At 54.7% G+C, this 17,643-nt stretch overlaps 1 protein-coding gene across 1 annotated transcript; it reads left to right on the plus strand.

Annotated features, from left to right (window-relative positions):
* Positions 1–4,921: 4,921 nt before the first annotated feature.
* LOC149428435 (uncharacterized) lies at positions 4,922–16,541 on the plus strand. The gene is made up of 5 exons (XM_089667409.1): positions 4,922–5,029; positions 9,824–9,901; positions 12,633–12,665; positions 12,780–12,863; positions 16,419–16,541. The coding sequence occupies exons 1-5, from the start codon at positions 4,922–4,924 to the stop codon at positions 16,539–16,541; spliced, it is 426 nt and encodes a 141-aa protein (XP_089523535.1).
* The last annotated feature ends 1,102 nt before the right edge of the window (positions 16,542–17,643 follow it).

A 17,643-nucleotide genomic window follows, 5' to 3' on the forward strand; every position in this document is an offset into this window, starting at 1 on the left:
CCCTGGTGGTCTGTTCCTGGTGGTCTGTTCCCAGTGGTCTTTTCTCTGTGGTCTGATCCTTTTGGTCTGATGCCGGTAGACTGATCCAGGTGCTCTGATCCCCAGCTCTGATCCTAGTGGTCTGATCTCAGTGGTCTGATCCTGATGCTCTGATCTCAGTGGTCCAATCTTTTTGATCTGATCTCGGTGGCCTGATCTCAATGACCTCATCCTGGTGGTTTGCTCCAAGTGGTCTTATCCCGGTAGTCTGTTCATGGTGGTCTGATCATGGGGCCTGATCTCGGTACTCTGATCCTGGTGGTCTGATCTTGGTGATCCTGGTGGTCTGATGCTTTTGGTCTGATCTTGGTGGTCTGATCCCAGTGGTAGGATTTCAGTGCTCTGACCTCAGTGGTCTGCTCTCAGTGGTCTGTTCAAGGTGGTCTGATTTCAGTCGTTTGATCCCAGTGGTCTGATTTTGGCAGTCTGTTCACAGTAGTGTGATTTTGGTGGTCTGATCCTGCTGCGCTGATCTCAGGACTCTGATTCTGGTGGTCTGCTATTGGTGGTCTGATCCCTGTGGTAGGATTTCAGTGCTCTGACCTCAGTGGTCGGATCCTGGTAGTTTGAGCCCAGTGCACTGATACCCAGCTCTGATCCCTGTGGTCTGATCTCAGTGGTCTGATCCCAGTTCTCTGATCACAGTGATCCCGGTGGTCTGATCCTTTTGAACTGATCTCGGTGGTCTGATTCTGGTGGCCTGATCCTGGTGGTCTGATCTTGGGGTCGGTTCTCAGTGGTCTGATTTTGGTGCTGTGATCCTGGTGGTCCAATCTCGGTGTTCCCAGTGGTCAGATCTCAGTGCTCTGTTCCCAGTGGTCTGTTCACGGTGGTCTGATCCCCGTGCTCTGTTCACGGTGGTCTGATCCTGGTGGTCTGATCTCTGTGCTGTGATCCTTGTGCTCTGTTCCCAGTGGTCTTTTCTCCGTGGTCTGATTCAGGTGGTAGGATTTCATTGTTCTGATCTCGGTTGTCTGATCTCAGTGGTCTGATCCTGGTGCTCTGATCTTGGTGATCTCGGTGGTCTGATCCTTTTGGACTGATCCCGGTGGCCTCATCCTGGTGGTTTGCTCCGAGAGGTCTGATCCCGGTGGTCTGTTCACGGTGGTCTGATCCTGGGGCCTGATCTCGGTACTCTGATCCTGGGGCCTGATCTCGGTACTCTGATCCTGGGGCCTGATCTCGGTACTCTGATCCTGGGGCCTGATCTCGGTACTCTGATCCTGGTGGTCCTATCTCAGTGATCCTGGTGGTCTGTTCCTGGTGGTCTGATCTCGGTGGTCTGATCCCAGTGGTAAGATTTTGGTGCTCTGACCTCAGAGGTCTGACCGCAGTGGTCTGATATCGGCAGTCTGATCCTGGTACTCTGATCCTGGTTCTCTGATCTCGATGCACTGTGCTCTGCGGTCTGATCCCAGCGGTCTGTTCTCGGCACGCTGATCCCGGCGCTCTGATCCTGGCGTGCTGATCCTGGCGCTCTGATCCCGGCGCGCTGTTCTTGGCTCTCTGTTCTCGGCGGTCTGATCCCGGCGCTCTGTTCTCGGCGGTCTGATCACGGCGCGCTGTTCTCGGCGGTCTGATCCCGGCGCGCTGTTCTCGGCGGTCTGATCCCGGCGCGCTGTTCTCGGCGGTCTGATCCCGGCGCGCTGTTCTCGGCGGTCTGATCCCGGCGCGCTGTTCTCGGCGGTCTGATCCCGGCGCGCTGTTCTCGGCGGTCTGATCCCGGCGCGCTGTTCTCGGCGGTCTGATCCCGGCGCGCTGTTCTCGGCGGTCTGATCCCGGCGCGCTGTTCTCGGCGGTCTGATCCCGGCGCACTGTTCTCGGCGGTCTGATCCCGGTGCTCTGGCCTCGGTACTCTGATCCCGGCGCTCTGTTCTCGGTGGTCTAATCCCGGCGCTCTGTTCTCGGTGGTCTGATCCCGGCGCTCTGTTCTCGGTGGTCTGATCCCGTTGCGCTGTTCTCGGTACTCTGATCCCGGCGCTCTGTTCTCGGTGCGCTGTTCTCGGTGGTCTGATCCCGGTGCTCTGGCCTGGATACTCTGATCCCAGCAGTCTGTTCCCGGCGCTCTGTTCTCGGCGGTCTGACCCTGGCGCTTTGTTCTCGGCGGTCTGACCCTGGCGCTTTGTTCTGGGCGGTCTGACCCTGGCGCTCTGTTCTCGGCACTCTGTTCTCAGCGCTCTGTTCTCGGCGCTCTGTTCTCAGCGCTCTGTTCTCGGCACTCTGTTCTCAGCGCTCTGTTCTCGGCACTTTATTCCTGGCTGTCTGATCCCGGTGCTCTGTTTTCGGCACTCTGATCCCGGCGCTCTGTTCTCGGAGGTCTGATCCAGGCGGTCTGATCCCGGTGCTCTGTTCTTGGAGGTCTGATCCCGGCGGTCTGATCCCGGAGCTCTGTTCTCGGCGGTCTGATCCCGGAGCTCTGTTCTTGGAGGTCTGATCTCGGTGCTCTGTTCTTGGAGGTCTGATCTCGGCGGTCTGATTCCAGCGCTCTGTTCTCGGCGGTCTGATTCCAGCGCTCTGTTCTCGGCGGTCTGATCCCGGTGCGCTGTTCTCGGTGGTCTGATCCCGTTGCTCTGGCCTCGGTACTCTGATCCCGGCGCTCTGTTCTCGGTGCGCTGTTCTCGGTGGTCTGATCCCGTTGCGCTGTTCTCGGTGGTCTGATCCCGGTGCTCTGGCCTCGGTACTCTGTTCTCGGCGCTTTTCTTGGTGGTCTGTTCTCGGCGCCCTTTTCGGCGGTCTGATCTCGGCGCTCTGATCTCGGCGCTCTGATCTCGGCGGTCTGATCTCGGCGCTCTTCTTGGCGCTCTGTTCTCAGCGCTCTGATCTCGGCGCTCTTCTCGGCGGTCTGATCTCGGCGCTCTTCTTGGCGGTCTGTTCTCGGCGCTCTGATCTCGGCGCTCTTCTTGGCGGTGTGTTCTCGGCGCTCTTCTCGGCGGTCTGATCTCGGCGCTCTTCTCGGCGGTCTGATCTCGGCGCTCTTCTCGGCGGTCTGATCTCGGCGGTCTGATCTCGGCGCTCTGTTCTCGGCGCTCTGTTCTCGGCGCTCTGTTCTCGGTGCTCTTCTTGGCGCTCTGTTCTCGGCGCTCTGATCTCGGCACTCTTCTCGGCACTCTTCTCGGCGGTCTGATCTCGGCGCTCTGTTCTCGGCGCTCTGATCTCGGCGCTCTGATCTCGGCGCTCTGTTCTCGGCGCTCTGTTCTCGGCGCTCTGTTCTCGGCGCTCTTCTTGGCGCTCTGATCTCGGCGCTCTTCTTGGCAGTCTGTTCTCGGCGCTCTGATCTCGGCGCTCTTCTTGGCGGTCTGTTCTCGGCGCTTTGATCTCGGCGCTCTGATCTTGGCGCTCTGATCTCGGCGCTCTTTTCGGCGGTCTGATCTCGGCGCTCTTCTTGGCGGTCTGATCTCGGCGCTCTTTTCGGCGGTCTGATCTCGGCGCTCTTCTTGGCGCTCTGATCTCGGCGCTCTTCTTGGCAGTCTGTTCTCGGCGCTCTGATCTCGGCGCTCTTCTTGGCGGTCTGTTCTCGGCGCTTTGATCTCGGCGCTCTGATCTTGGCGCTCTGATCTCGGCGCTCTTTTCGGCGGTCTGATCTCGGCGCTCTGTTCTCGGCGCTCTTCTTGGCGGTCTGTTCTCGGCGCTCTGTTCTCGGCGCTCTGTTCTCGGCGCTCTGTTCTCGGCGCTCTGATCTCGGCGCTCTGTTCTCGGCGCTCTGATCTCGGCGCTCTTCTTGGCGGTCTGTTCTCGGCGCTCTGATCTCGGCGCTCTGATCTCGGCACTCTGATCTCGGCGCTCTGATCTCGGCGCTCTTCTCGGCGGTCTGATCTCGGCGCTCTTCTCGGCGGTCTGATCTCGGCGCTCTTCTCGGCGGTCTGATCTCGGCGCTCTTCTCGGCGGTCTGATCTCGGCGCTCTTCTCGGCGGACTGATCTCGGCGCTCTTCTTGGCGGACTGATCTCGGCGCTCTTCTTGGCGGACTGATCTCGGCGCTCTTCTTGGCGGTCTGATCTCGGCGCTCTTCTTGGCGGTCTGATCTCGGCGCTCTTCTTGGCGGTCTGATCTCGGCGCTCTTCTTGGCGGTCTGATCTCGGCGCTCTTCTTGGCGGTCTGATCTCGGCGCTCTTCTTGGCGGTCTGATCTCGGCGCTCTTCTTGGCGGTCTGATCTCGGCGCTCTTCTTGGCGGTCTGATCTCGGCGCTCTTCTTGGCGGTCTGATCTCGGCGGTCTGATCCCGGCGCTCTTCTCGGCGGTCTGATCTCGGCGCTCTGTTCTCGGCGCTCTTCTCGGCGCTCTGTTCTCGGCGCTCTGTTCTCGGCGCTCTGTTCTCGGCGCTTTTCTTGGTGGTCTGTTCTCGGCGCTCTTCTTGGCGGTCCGTTCTCGGCGCTCTGATCTCGGCGCTCTTCTCGGCGGTCTGATCTTGGCTCTCTGATCTCGGCGCTCTTCTCGGCGGTCTGATCTCGGCGCTCTTCTCGGCGGTCTGATCTCGGAGGTTCACACTCTCTGCGGGTATAAAGGTCGGCTGTTTGTCTTTCATTTCTCTCACATTCATTAACGGAAAGATTTAGGAGACAACACACTGCCATGACAACGCTCCGGGGTTCCGGGTGAAGGACCGCCATGTGACTCCACTATACACACAGTCCCAATTGGCAGGGCTACAGGTGGAGGTATCAAGAGGTTAATAATGGGCGGGGCTGCAGGTGGAGGTATCAAGAGGTTAATAATGGGCGGGGCTGCAGGTGGAGGTATCAAGAGGTTAATAATGGGCGGGGCTGCAGGTGGAGGTATCAAGAGGTTAATAATGGGCGGGGCTGCAGGTGTCAGGTGTGTTAGGAATGTGAACGGTGAGATGGGGAAGTTCAAATTCACAAGGAAGTTCAGAGAGTTTTCTAATGATGGCTTCACAGGATCCCCCAGCAGAGTCGTCCTCCTCCGACACCCTGACCCCCGTCCAGGGGAACCTGTCCTTCCAGGGCTACCTCCGCAAGAGGAAGGACACCATGGTAAGACCCCATCCTACAGGATGGAGCGATAGTCTGCAGATCTCTAGAGGGGTCAGTGATGGGATAATCTGCAGAATATATCAATATGGATCTGTCAGGAGGGGGATGGGAGGGAGCGATGTTCTGCAGATAACTAGACAGGTCAGTGATGGAATATTCTGCAGAATGCACTATACTGCCCCAAGTAATGTCCCCGCCCTCCCAATCATGTGATTCAGGTGCTCCAATCCCCTCCATATCATGTGATTCGGGTGCTCCAATCCCCTCCATATCATGTGATTCGGGTGCTCCAATCCCCTCCATATCATGTGATTCGGGTGCTCCAATCCCCTTCCGATCATGTGATTCGGGTGCTCCAATCCCCTCCCGATCACGTGATTCGGGTGCTCCAATCCCCTCCCGATCACGTGATTCGGGTGCTCCAATCCCCTCCCGATCACGTGATTCGGGTGTTCCAATCCCCTCCCGATCACGTGATTCGGGTGTTCCAATCCCCTCCCGATCACGTGATTCGGGTGTTCCAATCCCCTCCCGATCACGTGATTCGGGTGTTCCAATCCCCTCCCGATCACGTGATTCGGGTGCTCCAATCCCCTCCCGATCACGTGATTCGGGTGCTCCAATCCCCTCCCGATCACGTGATTCGGGTGCTCCAATCCCCTCCCGATCACGTGATTCGGGTGCTCCAATCCCCTCCCGATCACGTGATTCGGGTGCTCCAATCCCCTCCCGATCACGTGATTCGGGTGCTCCAATCCCCTCCCGATCACGTGATTCGGGTGCTCCAATCCCCTCCCGATCACGTGATTCGGGTGCTCCAATCCCCTCCCGATCACGTGATTCGGGTGCTCCAATCCCCTGCCGATCACGTGATTCGGGTGTTCCAATCCCCTGCCGATCACGTGATTCGGGTGTTCCAATCCCCTCCATATCACGTGATTCAGGTGCTCCAATCCCCTCCCAATCATTGGATTCAGGTGTTCCAATCCCCTCCAACCATGTGATTCGGGTGTTCCAATCCCCTCCATATCATGTGATTCAGGTGCTCCAATCCCTTCCATATCATGTGATTCAGGTGTTCCAATCTCCTCCATGGACACAGGTGTATACAATCAAGCCCCTAGACATGCAGACGGCTTCTACAAACATTGGCTCTCTCTCAGGAGCTCAGTGACTCCAAGCGTGGTCCCGTGATAGGTGGCCACCTGGGCAATAAGTCCATCCGTGACATTTCCTGGCTACTAAATATTCCACCAACTGTTAGTGGGATTATAACAAAGTGGAAGCCACTGGGAACAACAGCCACCAAGTGGTAGGCCACGTCACATGACAGGGCGGGGTCAGCGCATGCTGAAGCGCACAGTGCGCAGAAGTCGCCAACTGTCTGCAGAGTCAATAGCTAAAGACCTCCAAACTTGGTGTGGCCTTCAGATGAGCCCAACAACAGTGCGTAGAGAGCTTCATGGAATGGGTTTCCATGGCCGAGCAGCTGCATCCAAGCCTTCCATCACCAAGTGCAATGCAAAGCGTCGGATGCCGTGGTGTAAAGCACGCCGCCACTGGACTCTAGAGAAGTGGAGGTGTGTTCTCTGGAGTGACCAATCACGCTTCTCTGTCTGGCAATCCGATGGACGTGTCTGGGTTTGGTGGTGGCCAGGAGAAAGGGACTTGCCTGACTGTATTGTGCCAAGTGTAAAGTTTGGTGGAGGGGGATTCTGGTGTGGGGGTGTTTCTCAGAGGGTGGGCTTGGCCCCCTAGTTCCAGTGAAGGGAACTCTTAAGGTGCCATTTTGGATAATTTCATGCTCCCAACTTTGTGGGAGGAGTTTGGGGATGGCCCCTTCTTGTTCCAACATGACTGCCCACCAGTGCACAAAGCAAGGTCCATAAAGACATGGAGGAGCCAGTTTGGGGTGGAGGAACTTGACTGGCCTGCACAGAGTCCTGACCTCAACCCCATAGAACACCTTTGGGATGAATCAGAGCGGAGACTGCGAGCCAGGCCTCCTCCCCCGACATCAGTGCCCCTCCCCCGACATCAGTGCCCCTCCCCCGACATCAGTGCCTGACCTGACAAATGTGCTTCTGGAAGAATGGTCCAACCTTCCCATAGACACCCTCCTAAACCTTGTGGACGGCCTTCCCAGAAGAGGCAAAGGGCGGGGCCAACTCAATATTGAACCCTACGGACTAAGACTGGGGGGCCATTAAAGGTCATGTGAGTGAGAAGGGCGGGGCCAACTCAATATTGAACCCTACAGACTAAGACTGGGGGGCCATTAAAGGTCATGTGTGTGGAAAGGGCGGGGCCAACTCAATATTGAACCCTACAGACTAAGACTGGGGGGCCATTAAAGGTCGTGTGTGAGAAGGGCGGGGCCAACTCAATATTGAACCCTATGGACTAAGACTGGGGGCCATTAAAGGTCATGTGTGTGGAAAGGGCGGGGCCAACTCAATATTGAACCCTACGGACTAAGACTGGGGGGCCATTAAAGGTCATGTGAGTGGAAAGGGCGGGGCCAACTCAATATTGAACCCTACGGACTAAGACTGGGAGGGGCCATTAAAGGTCATGTGCGTTTAAAGGGCGGGGCCAACTCAATATTGAACCCTACGAACTAAGACTGGGGGGGCATTAAAGGTCATGTGAGTGGAAAGGGCGGGGCCAACTCAATATTGAACCCTACGGACTAAGACTGGGGGGCCATTAAAGTTCATGTGTGTAGAAAGGACGGGGCCAACTCAATATTGAACCCTACGGACTAAGACTGGGAGGGGCCATTAAGAGTCATGTGTGTGGGAAGGGCGGGGCCAACTCAATATTGGACCCTACGGACTAAGACTGGGGGGGCATTAAAGGTCATGTGCGTGGAAAGGCTGGCCGACCAATACTGGGGCAATATAGGGTGTATCAGTATGGGTCTGTCAGGAGGGGGAGGAGATTGTTGGGGTGACCATACACTATACAATCTGATTGTAGAATGGATATAGCGCCCTCTATGCAGTGGGAGGGGCTGTGCAGTGACAGACACATGAAGACGTTTGGGTGTGTCCTCACATACAGAGATTGTATAGTGTATGGGTTGTATCATAGGTAGAGTCCTGTGTAGAGCTGTCCCATGTTGTATTTCCCATGTACTGCCACATGTTGTATGTTGCATGTCCTGTGCCATGTTGTATGTTACATGTGTTGTCCCATGTGTGTACTGTCCCATGTTTTATGTAGTGTGTGCTGTTCCATGTTGTGTGTACTGTCCCATGTTGTGTATACTGCCACATGTTGTCTGTTGTGTGTACTGTCCCATGTTGTACATTGCTTGTACTGTCCCATGGTATGTTGCATGTAATGTCCCATGTTGTATGTACTGCCCCATGTTGTGTGTACCCTCCCATGTTGTTTGTTGTGTGTACTGTCCCATGTTACAGGTTGTGTGTACTGTCCCATGCTATGTTGCATGTACTTTTCCATGTTATGTTGTGTGTACTGTCCCATGTTATGTTGTGTGTATTGTCCCATGTTATAGGTTGCATGTACCGTCCCATGTTATAGGTTGTGTGCACTGTCCCATGTTATGTTGTGTGCACTGCCCGTGTTGTATATTCCATGTACTGTCCCATGTTATGTTGCGTGTACTGCCCGTGTTGTATATTACATGTACTGTCCCATGTTATGTTGCGTGTACTGCCCGTGTTGTATATTCCATGTACTGTCCCATGTTATGTTGCGTGTACTGCCCGTGTTGTATATTCCATGTACTGTCCCATGTTATGTTGCGTGTACTGCCCGTGTTGTATATTCCATGTACTGTCCCATGTTATGTTGCGTGTACTGCCCGTGTTGTATATTCCATGTACTGTCCCATGTTATGTTGCGTGTACTGCCCGTGTTGTATATTCCATGTACTGTCCCATGTTATGTTGCGTGTACTGCCCGTGTTGTATATTCCATGTACTGTCCCATGTTATGTTGCGTGTACTGCCCGTGTTGTATATTCCATGTACTGTCCCATGTTATGTTGCGTGTACTGCCCGTGTTGTATATTCCATGTACTGTCCCATGGTATGTTGCGTGTACTGCCCGTGTTGTATATTTCATGTACTGTCCCATGTTATGTTGCGTGTACTGCCCGTGTTGAATATTCCATGTACTGTACCATTTATGTTGCGTGTACTGCCCGTGTTGTATATTCCATGTACTGTCCCATTTTATGTTGCGTGTACTGCCCGTGTTGTATATTCCATGTACTGTCCCATGTTATGTTGCGTGTACTGCCCGTGTTGTATATTCCATGTACTGTCCCATGTTATGTTGCGTGTACTGCCCGTGTTGTATATTCCATGTACTGTCCCATTTTATGTTGCGTGTACTGCCCGTGTTGTATATTCCATGTACTGTCCCATGTTATGTTGCGTGTACTGCCCGTGTTGTATATTCCATGTACTGTCCCATGTTATGTTGCGTGTACTGCCCGTGTTGTATATTCCATGTACTGTCCCATGTTATGTTGCGTGTACTGCCCGTGTTGTATATTCCATGTACTGTCTCATGTTATGTTGCGTGTACTGCCCGTGTTGTATATTCCATGTACTGTCCCATGTTATGTTGCGTGTACTGCCCGTGTTGTATATTCCATGTACTGTACCATAGCACTAGGTGGCAGATCATATCTGTGAAATCCCCGATCTCTCACTGACACTCGCGGTCTCCTAGGTAACGGATGAAGCCGTAGTGGAGGAAATGTATAACCCCGCCCCTCCCCCGCTATTTTATCGGCCAATTTTCTCTTTTCAGAAATTTAATTGGTCGAAATATTGGTTCAGACTTCAGAACACAACGCTGTACTTCTACACCAACAGGGACCAGCAGGAGGTGAGAGGACAGCACTACGGCCACAACCTTCCTCCATGTTATCTGATAGTGCAGGGGCCAGGGGTAAGGGACAGAGTGCAGGGGCCAGGAGTAAGGGACAGAGTGCAGGGGTAAGGGACAGAGTGCAGGGGTAAGGGACAGAGTGCAGGGGTAAGGGACAGAGTGCAGGGGTAAGGGACAGAGTGCAGGGGTAAGGGACAGAGTGCAGGGGTAAGGGACAGAGTGCAGGGGCCAGGGGTAAGGAACAGAGTGCAGGGGTAAGGGACAGAGTGCAGGGGCCAGGGGTAAGGGACAGAGTGCAGGGGTAAGGGACAGAGTGCAGGGGTAAGGGACAGAGTGCAGGGGTAAGGGACAGAGTGCAGGGGCCAGGGGTAAGGAACAGAGTGCAGGGGTAAGGGACAGAGTGCAGGGGCCAGGGGTAAGGGACAGAGTGCAGGGGTAAGGGACAGAGTGCAGGGGTAAGGGACAGAATGCAGGGGCCAGGGGTAAGGGACAGAGTGCAGGGGCCAGGGGTAAGGGACAGAATGCAGGGGCCAGGGGTAAGGGACAGAGTGCAGGGGCCAGGAGTAAGGGACAGAGTGCAGGGGCCAGAAGTAAGGGACAGAGTGCAGGGGCCAGGAGTAAGGGACAGAGTGCAGGGGCCAGGAGTAAGGGACAGAGTGCAGGGGCCAGGAGTAAGGGACAGAGTGCAGGGGCCAGGAGTAAGGGACAGAGTGCAGGGGCCAGGAGTAAGGGACAGAGTGCAGGGGCCAGGAGTAAGGGACAGAGTGCAGGGATCAGGTGTAAGGGACAGAGTGCAGGGGCCAGGAGTAAGGGACAAAGTGCAGGGGTCAGGGACAGAGTGCAGGGGTCGGGTGTAAGTAATGAACAGAGCGCAGGGGTCGGGAGTAAATAATGAACAGAGCGCAGGGGTCGGGGGTAAGTAATTAACAGAGCGCAGGGGTCGGGAGTAAGTAATGAACAGAGCGCAGGGGTCGGGGGTAAATAATGAACAGAGCGCAGGGGTCGGGGGTTAGTAATGAACAGAGCGCAGGGGTCGGGGGTTAGTAATGAACAGAGCGCAGGGGTCGGGGGTAAGTAATGAACAGAGCGCAGGGGTCGGGGGTAAGTAATGAACAGAGCGCAGGGGTCGGGGGTAAATAATGAACAGAGCGCAGGGGTCGGGGGTAAGTAATGAACAGAGCGCAGGGGTCGGGGGTAAGTAATGAACAGAGCGCAGGGGTCGGGGGTAAGTAATGAACAGAGCGCAGGGGTCGGGGGTTAGTAATGAACAGAGCGCAGGGGTCGGGGGTAAGTAATGAACAGAGCGCAGGGGTCGGGGGTTAGTAATGAACAGAGCGCAGGGGTCGGGGGTTAGTAATGAACAGAGCGCAGGGGTCGGGGGTAAGTAATGAACAGTGCGCAGGGGTCGGGGTTAGTAATGAACAGAGCGCAGGGGTCGGGGGTTAGTAATGAACAGAGCGCAGGGGTCGGGGTTAGTAATGAACAGAGCGCAGGGGTCGGGGGTAAGTAATGAACAGAGCGCAGGGGTCTGGGGTTAGTAATGAACAGAGCGCAGGGGTCGGGGGTTAGTAATGAACAGAGCGCAGGGGTCGGGGGTTAGTAATGAACAGAGCGCAGGGGTCGGGGGTTAGTAATGAACAGAGCGCAGGGGTCGGGGGTTAGTAATGAACAGAGCGCAGGGGTCGGGGGTAAGTAATGAACAGAGCGCAGGGGTCTGGGGTTAGTAATGAACAGAGCGCAGGGGTCGGGGGTTAGTAATGAACAGAGCGCAGGGGTCGGGGGTTAGTAATGAACAGAGCGCAGGGGTCGGGGGTTAGTAATGAACAGAGCGCAGGGGTCGGGGGTTAGTAATGAACAGAGCGCAGGGGTCGGGGGTTAGTAATGAACAGAGCGCAGGGGTCGGGGGTTAGTAATGAACAGAGCGCAGGGGTCGGGGGTTAGTAATGAACAGAGCGCAGGGGTCGGGGGTTAGTAATGAACAGAGCGCAGGGGTCGGGGGTAAGTAATGAACAGTGCGCAGGGGTCGGGGTTAGTAATGAACAGAGCGCAGGGGTCGGGGGTTAGTAATGAACAGAGCGCAGGGGTCGGGGGTTAGTAATGAACAGAGCGCAGGGGTCGGGGGTAAGTAATGAACAGAGCGCAGGGGTCTGGGGTTAGTAATGAACAGAGCGCAGGGGTCTGGGGTTAGTAATGAACAGAGCGCAGGGGTCGGGGGTTAGTAATGAACAGAGCGCAGGGGTCGGGGGTTAGTAATGAACAGAGCGCAGGGGTCGGGGGTTAGTAATGAACAGAGCGCAGGGGTCGGGGGTTAGTAATGAACAGAGCGCAGGGGTCGGGGGTTAGTAATGAACAGAGCGCAGGGGTCGGGGGTTAGTAATGAACAGAGCGCAGGGGTCGGGGGTTAGTAATGAACAGAGCGCAGGGGTCGGGGGTTAGTAATGAACAGAGCGCAGGGGTCGGGGGTTAGTAATGAACAGAGCGCAGGGGTCGGGGGTTAGTAATGAACAGAGCGCAGGGGTCGGGGGTTAGTAATGAACAGAGCGCAGGGGTCGGGGGTTAGTAATGAACAGAGCGCAGGGGTCGGGGGTAAGTAGAGTGCATTCATTATACCCAGTACGGTGATTTATGAAGTGGGTGTGTCTATAATGTATGGGGGGATGGCTGATTTGTCACTGGGGGTCTCATCAGAAATGCTTTTCCTGACCCCGTCTTTGTCTTTCTGTTCTAGACTTCTCTGCGTGGTCAGTACTACATGTTCTCTGTAAGTAAGCAGCATGTATGGTGAATAACTCACATGTTATTGAGGAGCCATCTCCTGCCCCCTGTATATCCTACTACGCCCCCTGCTGGTGAATGTCTCCTCTTACCCCCATAGGTGCAGTCGGTGAGACATCTGAGTGATGCAGATGGAGATTTCACCTTTGAGATTGTCATGAAGAACGGCAAACGGAAATTACTGGTGAGACTTCCCAGACATCCCCTCCGACCTGTGATCCAATCAGAGAGCAGACCTGGGGTCACACTATGATCATGTGATACACTGGATCATGTTCTGTGGGTGAGGGCTTCAGGAAGAGGGCGGGGCTTGGATTAAAAGAAAAAAAAAAACCACTATTGAGATAATTCCACCCCCGAGGGGCATTTCCCAGTGTGTAGAACATCAGGAGATGTCCATCCAGTGTGTGAGCGGAGCCACATACCATCCCGTGTACGGGGACCGCAGAGGGGGGTACACTGTGTTCTCATATACAGGGACCACAGAGGGGGGTACACTGTGTTCTCATATACGGGGACCGCAGAGGGGGGTACGCTGTGTTCTCATATACGGGGACCACAGAGGGGGGTACACTGTGTTCTCATATACAGGGACCGCAGAGGGGGGTACACTGTGTTCTCATATACAGGGACCGCAGAGGGGGGTACACTGTGTTCTCATATACAGGGACCACAGAGGGGGGTACACTGTGTTCTCATATACGGGGACCGCAGAGGGGGGTACACTGTGTTCTCATATACAGGGACCACAGAGGGGGGTACACTGTGTTCTCATATACGGGGACCGCAGAGGGGGGTACACTGTGTTCTCATATACGGGGACCACAGAGGGGGGTACACTGTGTTCTCATATACGGGGACCGCAGAGGGGGGTACACTGTGTTCTCATATACAGGGACCGCAGAGGGGGGTACGCTCTGTTCTCATATACGGGGACCGCAGAGGGGGGTACACTGTGTTCTCATATACAGGGACCACAGAGGGGGGTACACTGTGTTCTCATATACAGGGACCGCAGAGGGGGGTACACTGTGTTCTCATATACAGGGACCGCAGAGGGGGGTACACTGTGTTCTCATATACAGGGACCGCAGAGGGGGGTACGCTGTGTTCTCATATACAGGGACCGCAGAGGGGGGTACACTGTGTTCTCATATACGGGGACCGCAGAGGGGGGTACACTGTGTTCTCATATACGGGGACCGCAGAGGGGAGTACACTGTGTTCTCATATACGGGGACCGCAGAGGGGGGTACACTGTGTTCTCATATACAGGGACCGCAGAGGGGGGTACACTGTGTTCTCATATACGGGGACCGCAAAGGGGGGTACACTGTGTTCTCATATACGGGGACCGCAGAGGGGGGTACACTGTGTTCTCATATACGGGGACCACAGAGGGGGGTACACTGTGTTCTCATATACGGGGACCGCAAAGGGGGGTACACTGTGTTCTCATATACAGGGACCACAGAGGGAGGTACACTGTGTTCTCATATACAGGGACCGCAGAGGGGGGTACGCTGTGTTCTCATATACGGGGACCACAGAGGGGGGTACACTGTGTTCTCATATACGGGGACCGCAGAGGGGGGTACACTGTGTTCTCATATACAGGGACCGCAGAGGGGGGTACGCTGTGTTCTCATATACAGGGACCGCAGAGGGGGGTACACTGTGTTCTCATATACGGGGACCGCAGAGGGGGGTACGCTGTGTTCTCATATACAGGGACCACAGAGGGGGGTACACTGTGTTCTCATATACAGGGACCACAGAGGGGGGTACACTGTGTTCTCATATACGGGGACCACAGAGGGGGGTACACTGTGTTCTCATATACGGGGACCACAGAGGGGGGTACACTGTGTTCTCATATACGGGGACCACAGAGGGGGGTACGCTGTGTTCTCATATACAGGGACCACAGAGGGGGGTACGCTGTGTTCTCATATACGGGGACCGCAGAGGGGGGTACACTGTGTTCTCATATACGGGGACCGCAGAGGGGGGTACACTGTGTTCTCATATACAGGGACCGCAGAGGGGGGTACAGCCCTGGACAGAAGTCTGGAGAATGAGACAAATATGAACGGTCACAAAGTCTGCTGCTTCCGTGTTTTCTGCCTGTGTGTCAGATGTTCCTCTGGTATACATGAAGGTATATATGAAGTAGAATGATGAACATTCCATACGTGTCCGAGGCTTTCACTGACAATGACATGAAGATTGTGCAGAGTCCATATTTGCAGTGTTGACCCGTCTTGTCCCCGACCTCAGCCATTCCTCCTGGCATGCTGGCCATCGACTTCTGAGCCACATCCTGACTAATGGCTGCCCATACTTGCATCATCAAGGCTTGGAGTTGGTCAGAATTTGTTGGGGTTTTTGTTCTCCCACCTCTTGAGGATTGACCACAAGTTCTCAATGGGATGAAGATCTGGGGAGTTTCCTGGCCATGGACACAAAATCTCCATGTTTTGTTCCCTAAGACACTTAGTTATGACTTTTCCCTTCTGCAAAGGGGCTCAATCATGGTGGAGAAGGCGATGTTCCTCAGCAAACGGTCCTTGGATGGTTGGGAGAAGTTGCTCTCGGAGGATGACCATTCATTCATGGCGGTGTTCTCAGGGAGAATCGTGAGTGCGCTCACTGCCTTGGGTGAGAAGTGACCCCACATATGAATGGTCTCAGGAGGCTTCACTGTTGGCATGACACAGGACTGATGGTGTCGCTCACCTTTTCCTCTCTGTTTTTTTCTGGATGTCCCAAACAATTGGAAAGGGGATTCATCACAGAAAATTACCCAACCCCCCACCACCCCCCCATCCACATCAGTCCAATCCCTGGACCTTTTGCAGAATATCAGTCTGTCCCGGATGTTTTCCCTGCACAGAAGTGGCTTCTTTGCTGCCCTTCTTGATACCAGACCATCCTCCAAACGTCTTCTTCTCCCGGTGTGTGCTGATGCATCACACCTGCCTGCTGCCATTCCTGAGCAAGCTCTGCACCGGTGGTGCCCGATCCCACAGCTGGATCCACTTTAGGAGACGGTCCTGGCACTTGCTGGACTTCTTGATGATCCAACAAATGGTGGATTTAGGTGCAATCTTAGTAGCAGCAATAACCTGGTCTGGGAATCTCTTTTTGTGCAAAGCAATGATGACTCTGTGTGTTTCCTTGGAGGTAGCCATGGTTAACAGAGGAAGAACAATGATTTCAAGCACCACCCTCCTTATAAAGCTCTCAGTCTGTTCTTCTATCTCAATCAGCATGACAGAGCGATCTCCAGCCTTGTCTTCGTCATCACTGACACCCGTGTTACCGAGATAATCACCGACATGGTGTCAGCTGGTCCTTTTGTGGCTGAAATGCAGCGCAAATGTTTTTTCCAGGAATGAGTTGATTTTCACAGCAAAGAGCGACTTTCCGTATACTGCAGAATGTATGAAGAGGGATCAGATGAACTGCAAATTGGCAGTGAGGCAGCAGACTTTGTGTGAGTATTTGTGTCCTTCTACCCCATATACAGTATATACACCCTGCCCTCTGACGTGTACACCACCATGAAGGAGATGAGTGGAGCTGTGTACACAGTGGAGGTTCAGCAGCTCATCACCATTATGTTTGGCCCCCAGATACCATCCGAGGAGCCCCTGGGAGCCGGGGACACACCATGTTGTCTGTCATGGATGGACTCCAGCAGCAGATTAATATACAGGTCTCTATATCTTTACAGAGCGCTGAGTCTGCGGATCTGCGGGACGTGTGGATAAAACTCCTGTGGAAGTCCATGCAGCTGCCAGGACCCGGCCGGTACAAGTCCTCCTGTACCTGGTACCCCATTCTTTGTCAGTTATAGATTACCATCAGTCTGTATAGCTCTGACATAGTCCTGTGTGCGGTACAGAGAACACTGGGCACAGGTGACACAGATAACACACAGGATGTACATGGGACACAGGTAGGACACAGGTGGGACACAGGTGATACACAGGTGATACACAGGTGGCACACAGGACACAGGTGATACACAGGACACAGGTGATACACAGGTGATACACAGGACACAGGTGATACACAGGTGGCACACAGGACACAGGTGATACACAGGACACAGGTGATACACAGGTGGCACACAGGACACAGGTGACACACAGGACACAGGTGATACACAGGTGGCACACAGGACACAGGTGGCACACAGGACACAGGCGATACGCAGGTGGGACACAGGTGATACACAGGTGGCACACAGGACACAGGTGATACACAGGTGATACACAGGTGGCACACAGGACACAGGTGGCACACAGGACACAGGTGATACACAGGTGGGACACAGGTGATGCACAGGTGGCACACAGGACACAGGTGATACACAGGTGGCACACAGGACACAGGTGATACACAGGTGATACACAGGTGGCACACAGGACACAGGTGGCACACAGGACACAGGTGGCACACAGGACACAGGTGATACACAGGTGGCACACAGGACACAGGTGATACACAGGTGATACACAGGTGGCACACAGGACACAGGTGGCACACAGGACACAGGTGGCACACAGGACACAGGTGGCACACAGGACACAGGTGGCACACAGGACACAGGTGGCACACAGGACACGGGTGAGACACAGTGATACACAGGACACATGTGATACACAGGTGGCACACAGGACACAGGTGGCACACAGGACACAGGTGATACACAGGACACATGTGATACACAGGTGGCACACAGGACACAGGTGGTACACAGGACACAGGTGGCACACAGAACACAGGTGATACACAGGTGGCACACAGGACACAGGTGATACACAGAACACAGGTGACACACAGGTGGCACACAGGACACAGGTGATACACAGGTGGCACACAGGTGACACACAGGTGGCACACAGGACACAGGTGGTACACAAGACACAGGTGACACACAGGTGGTACACAAG

This window comes from Staurois parvus, unplaced genomic scaffold (assembly GCF_062004578.1).
Source record: "Staurois parvus isolate SC_StPar_1 unplaced genomic scaffold, SC_StPar_1.0 ptg003244l, whole genome shotgun sequence".
Classification (NCBI taxonomy): Eukaryota; Metazoa; Chordata; class Amphibia; order Anura; family Ranidae; genus Staurois; species Staurois parvus.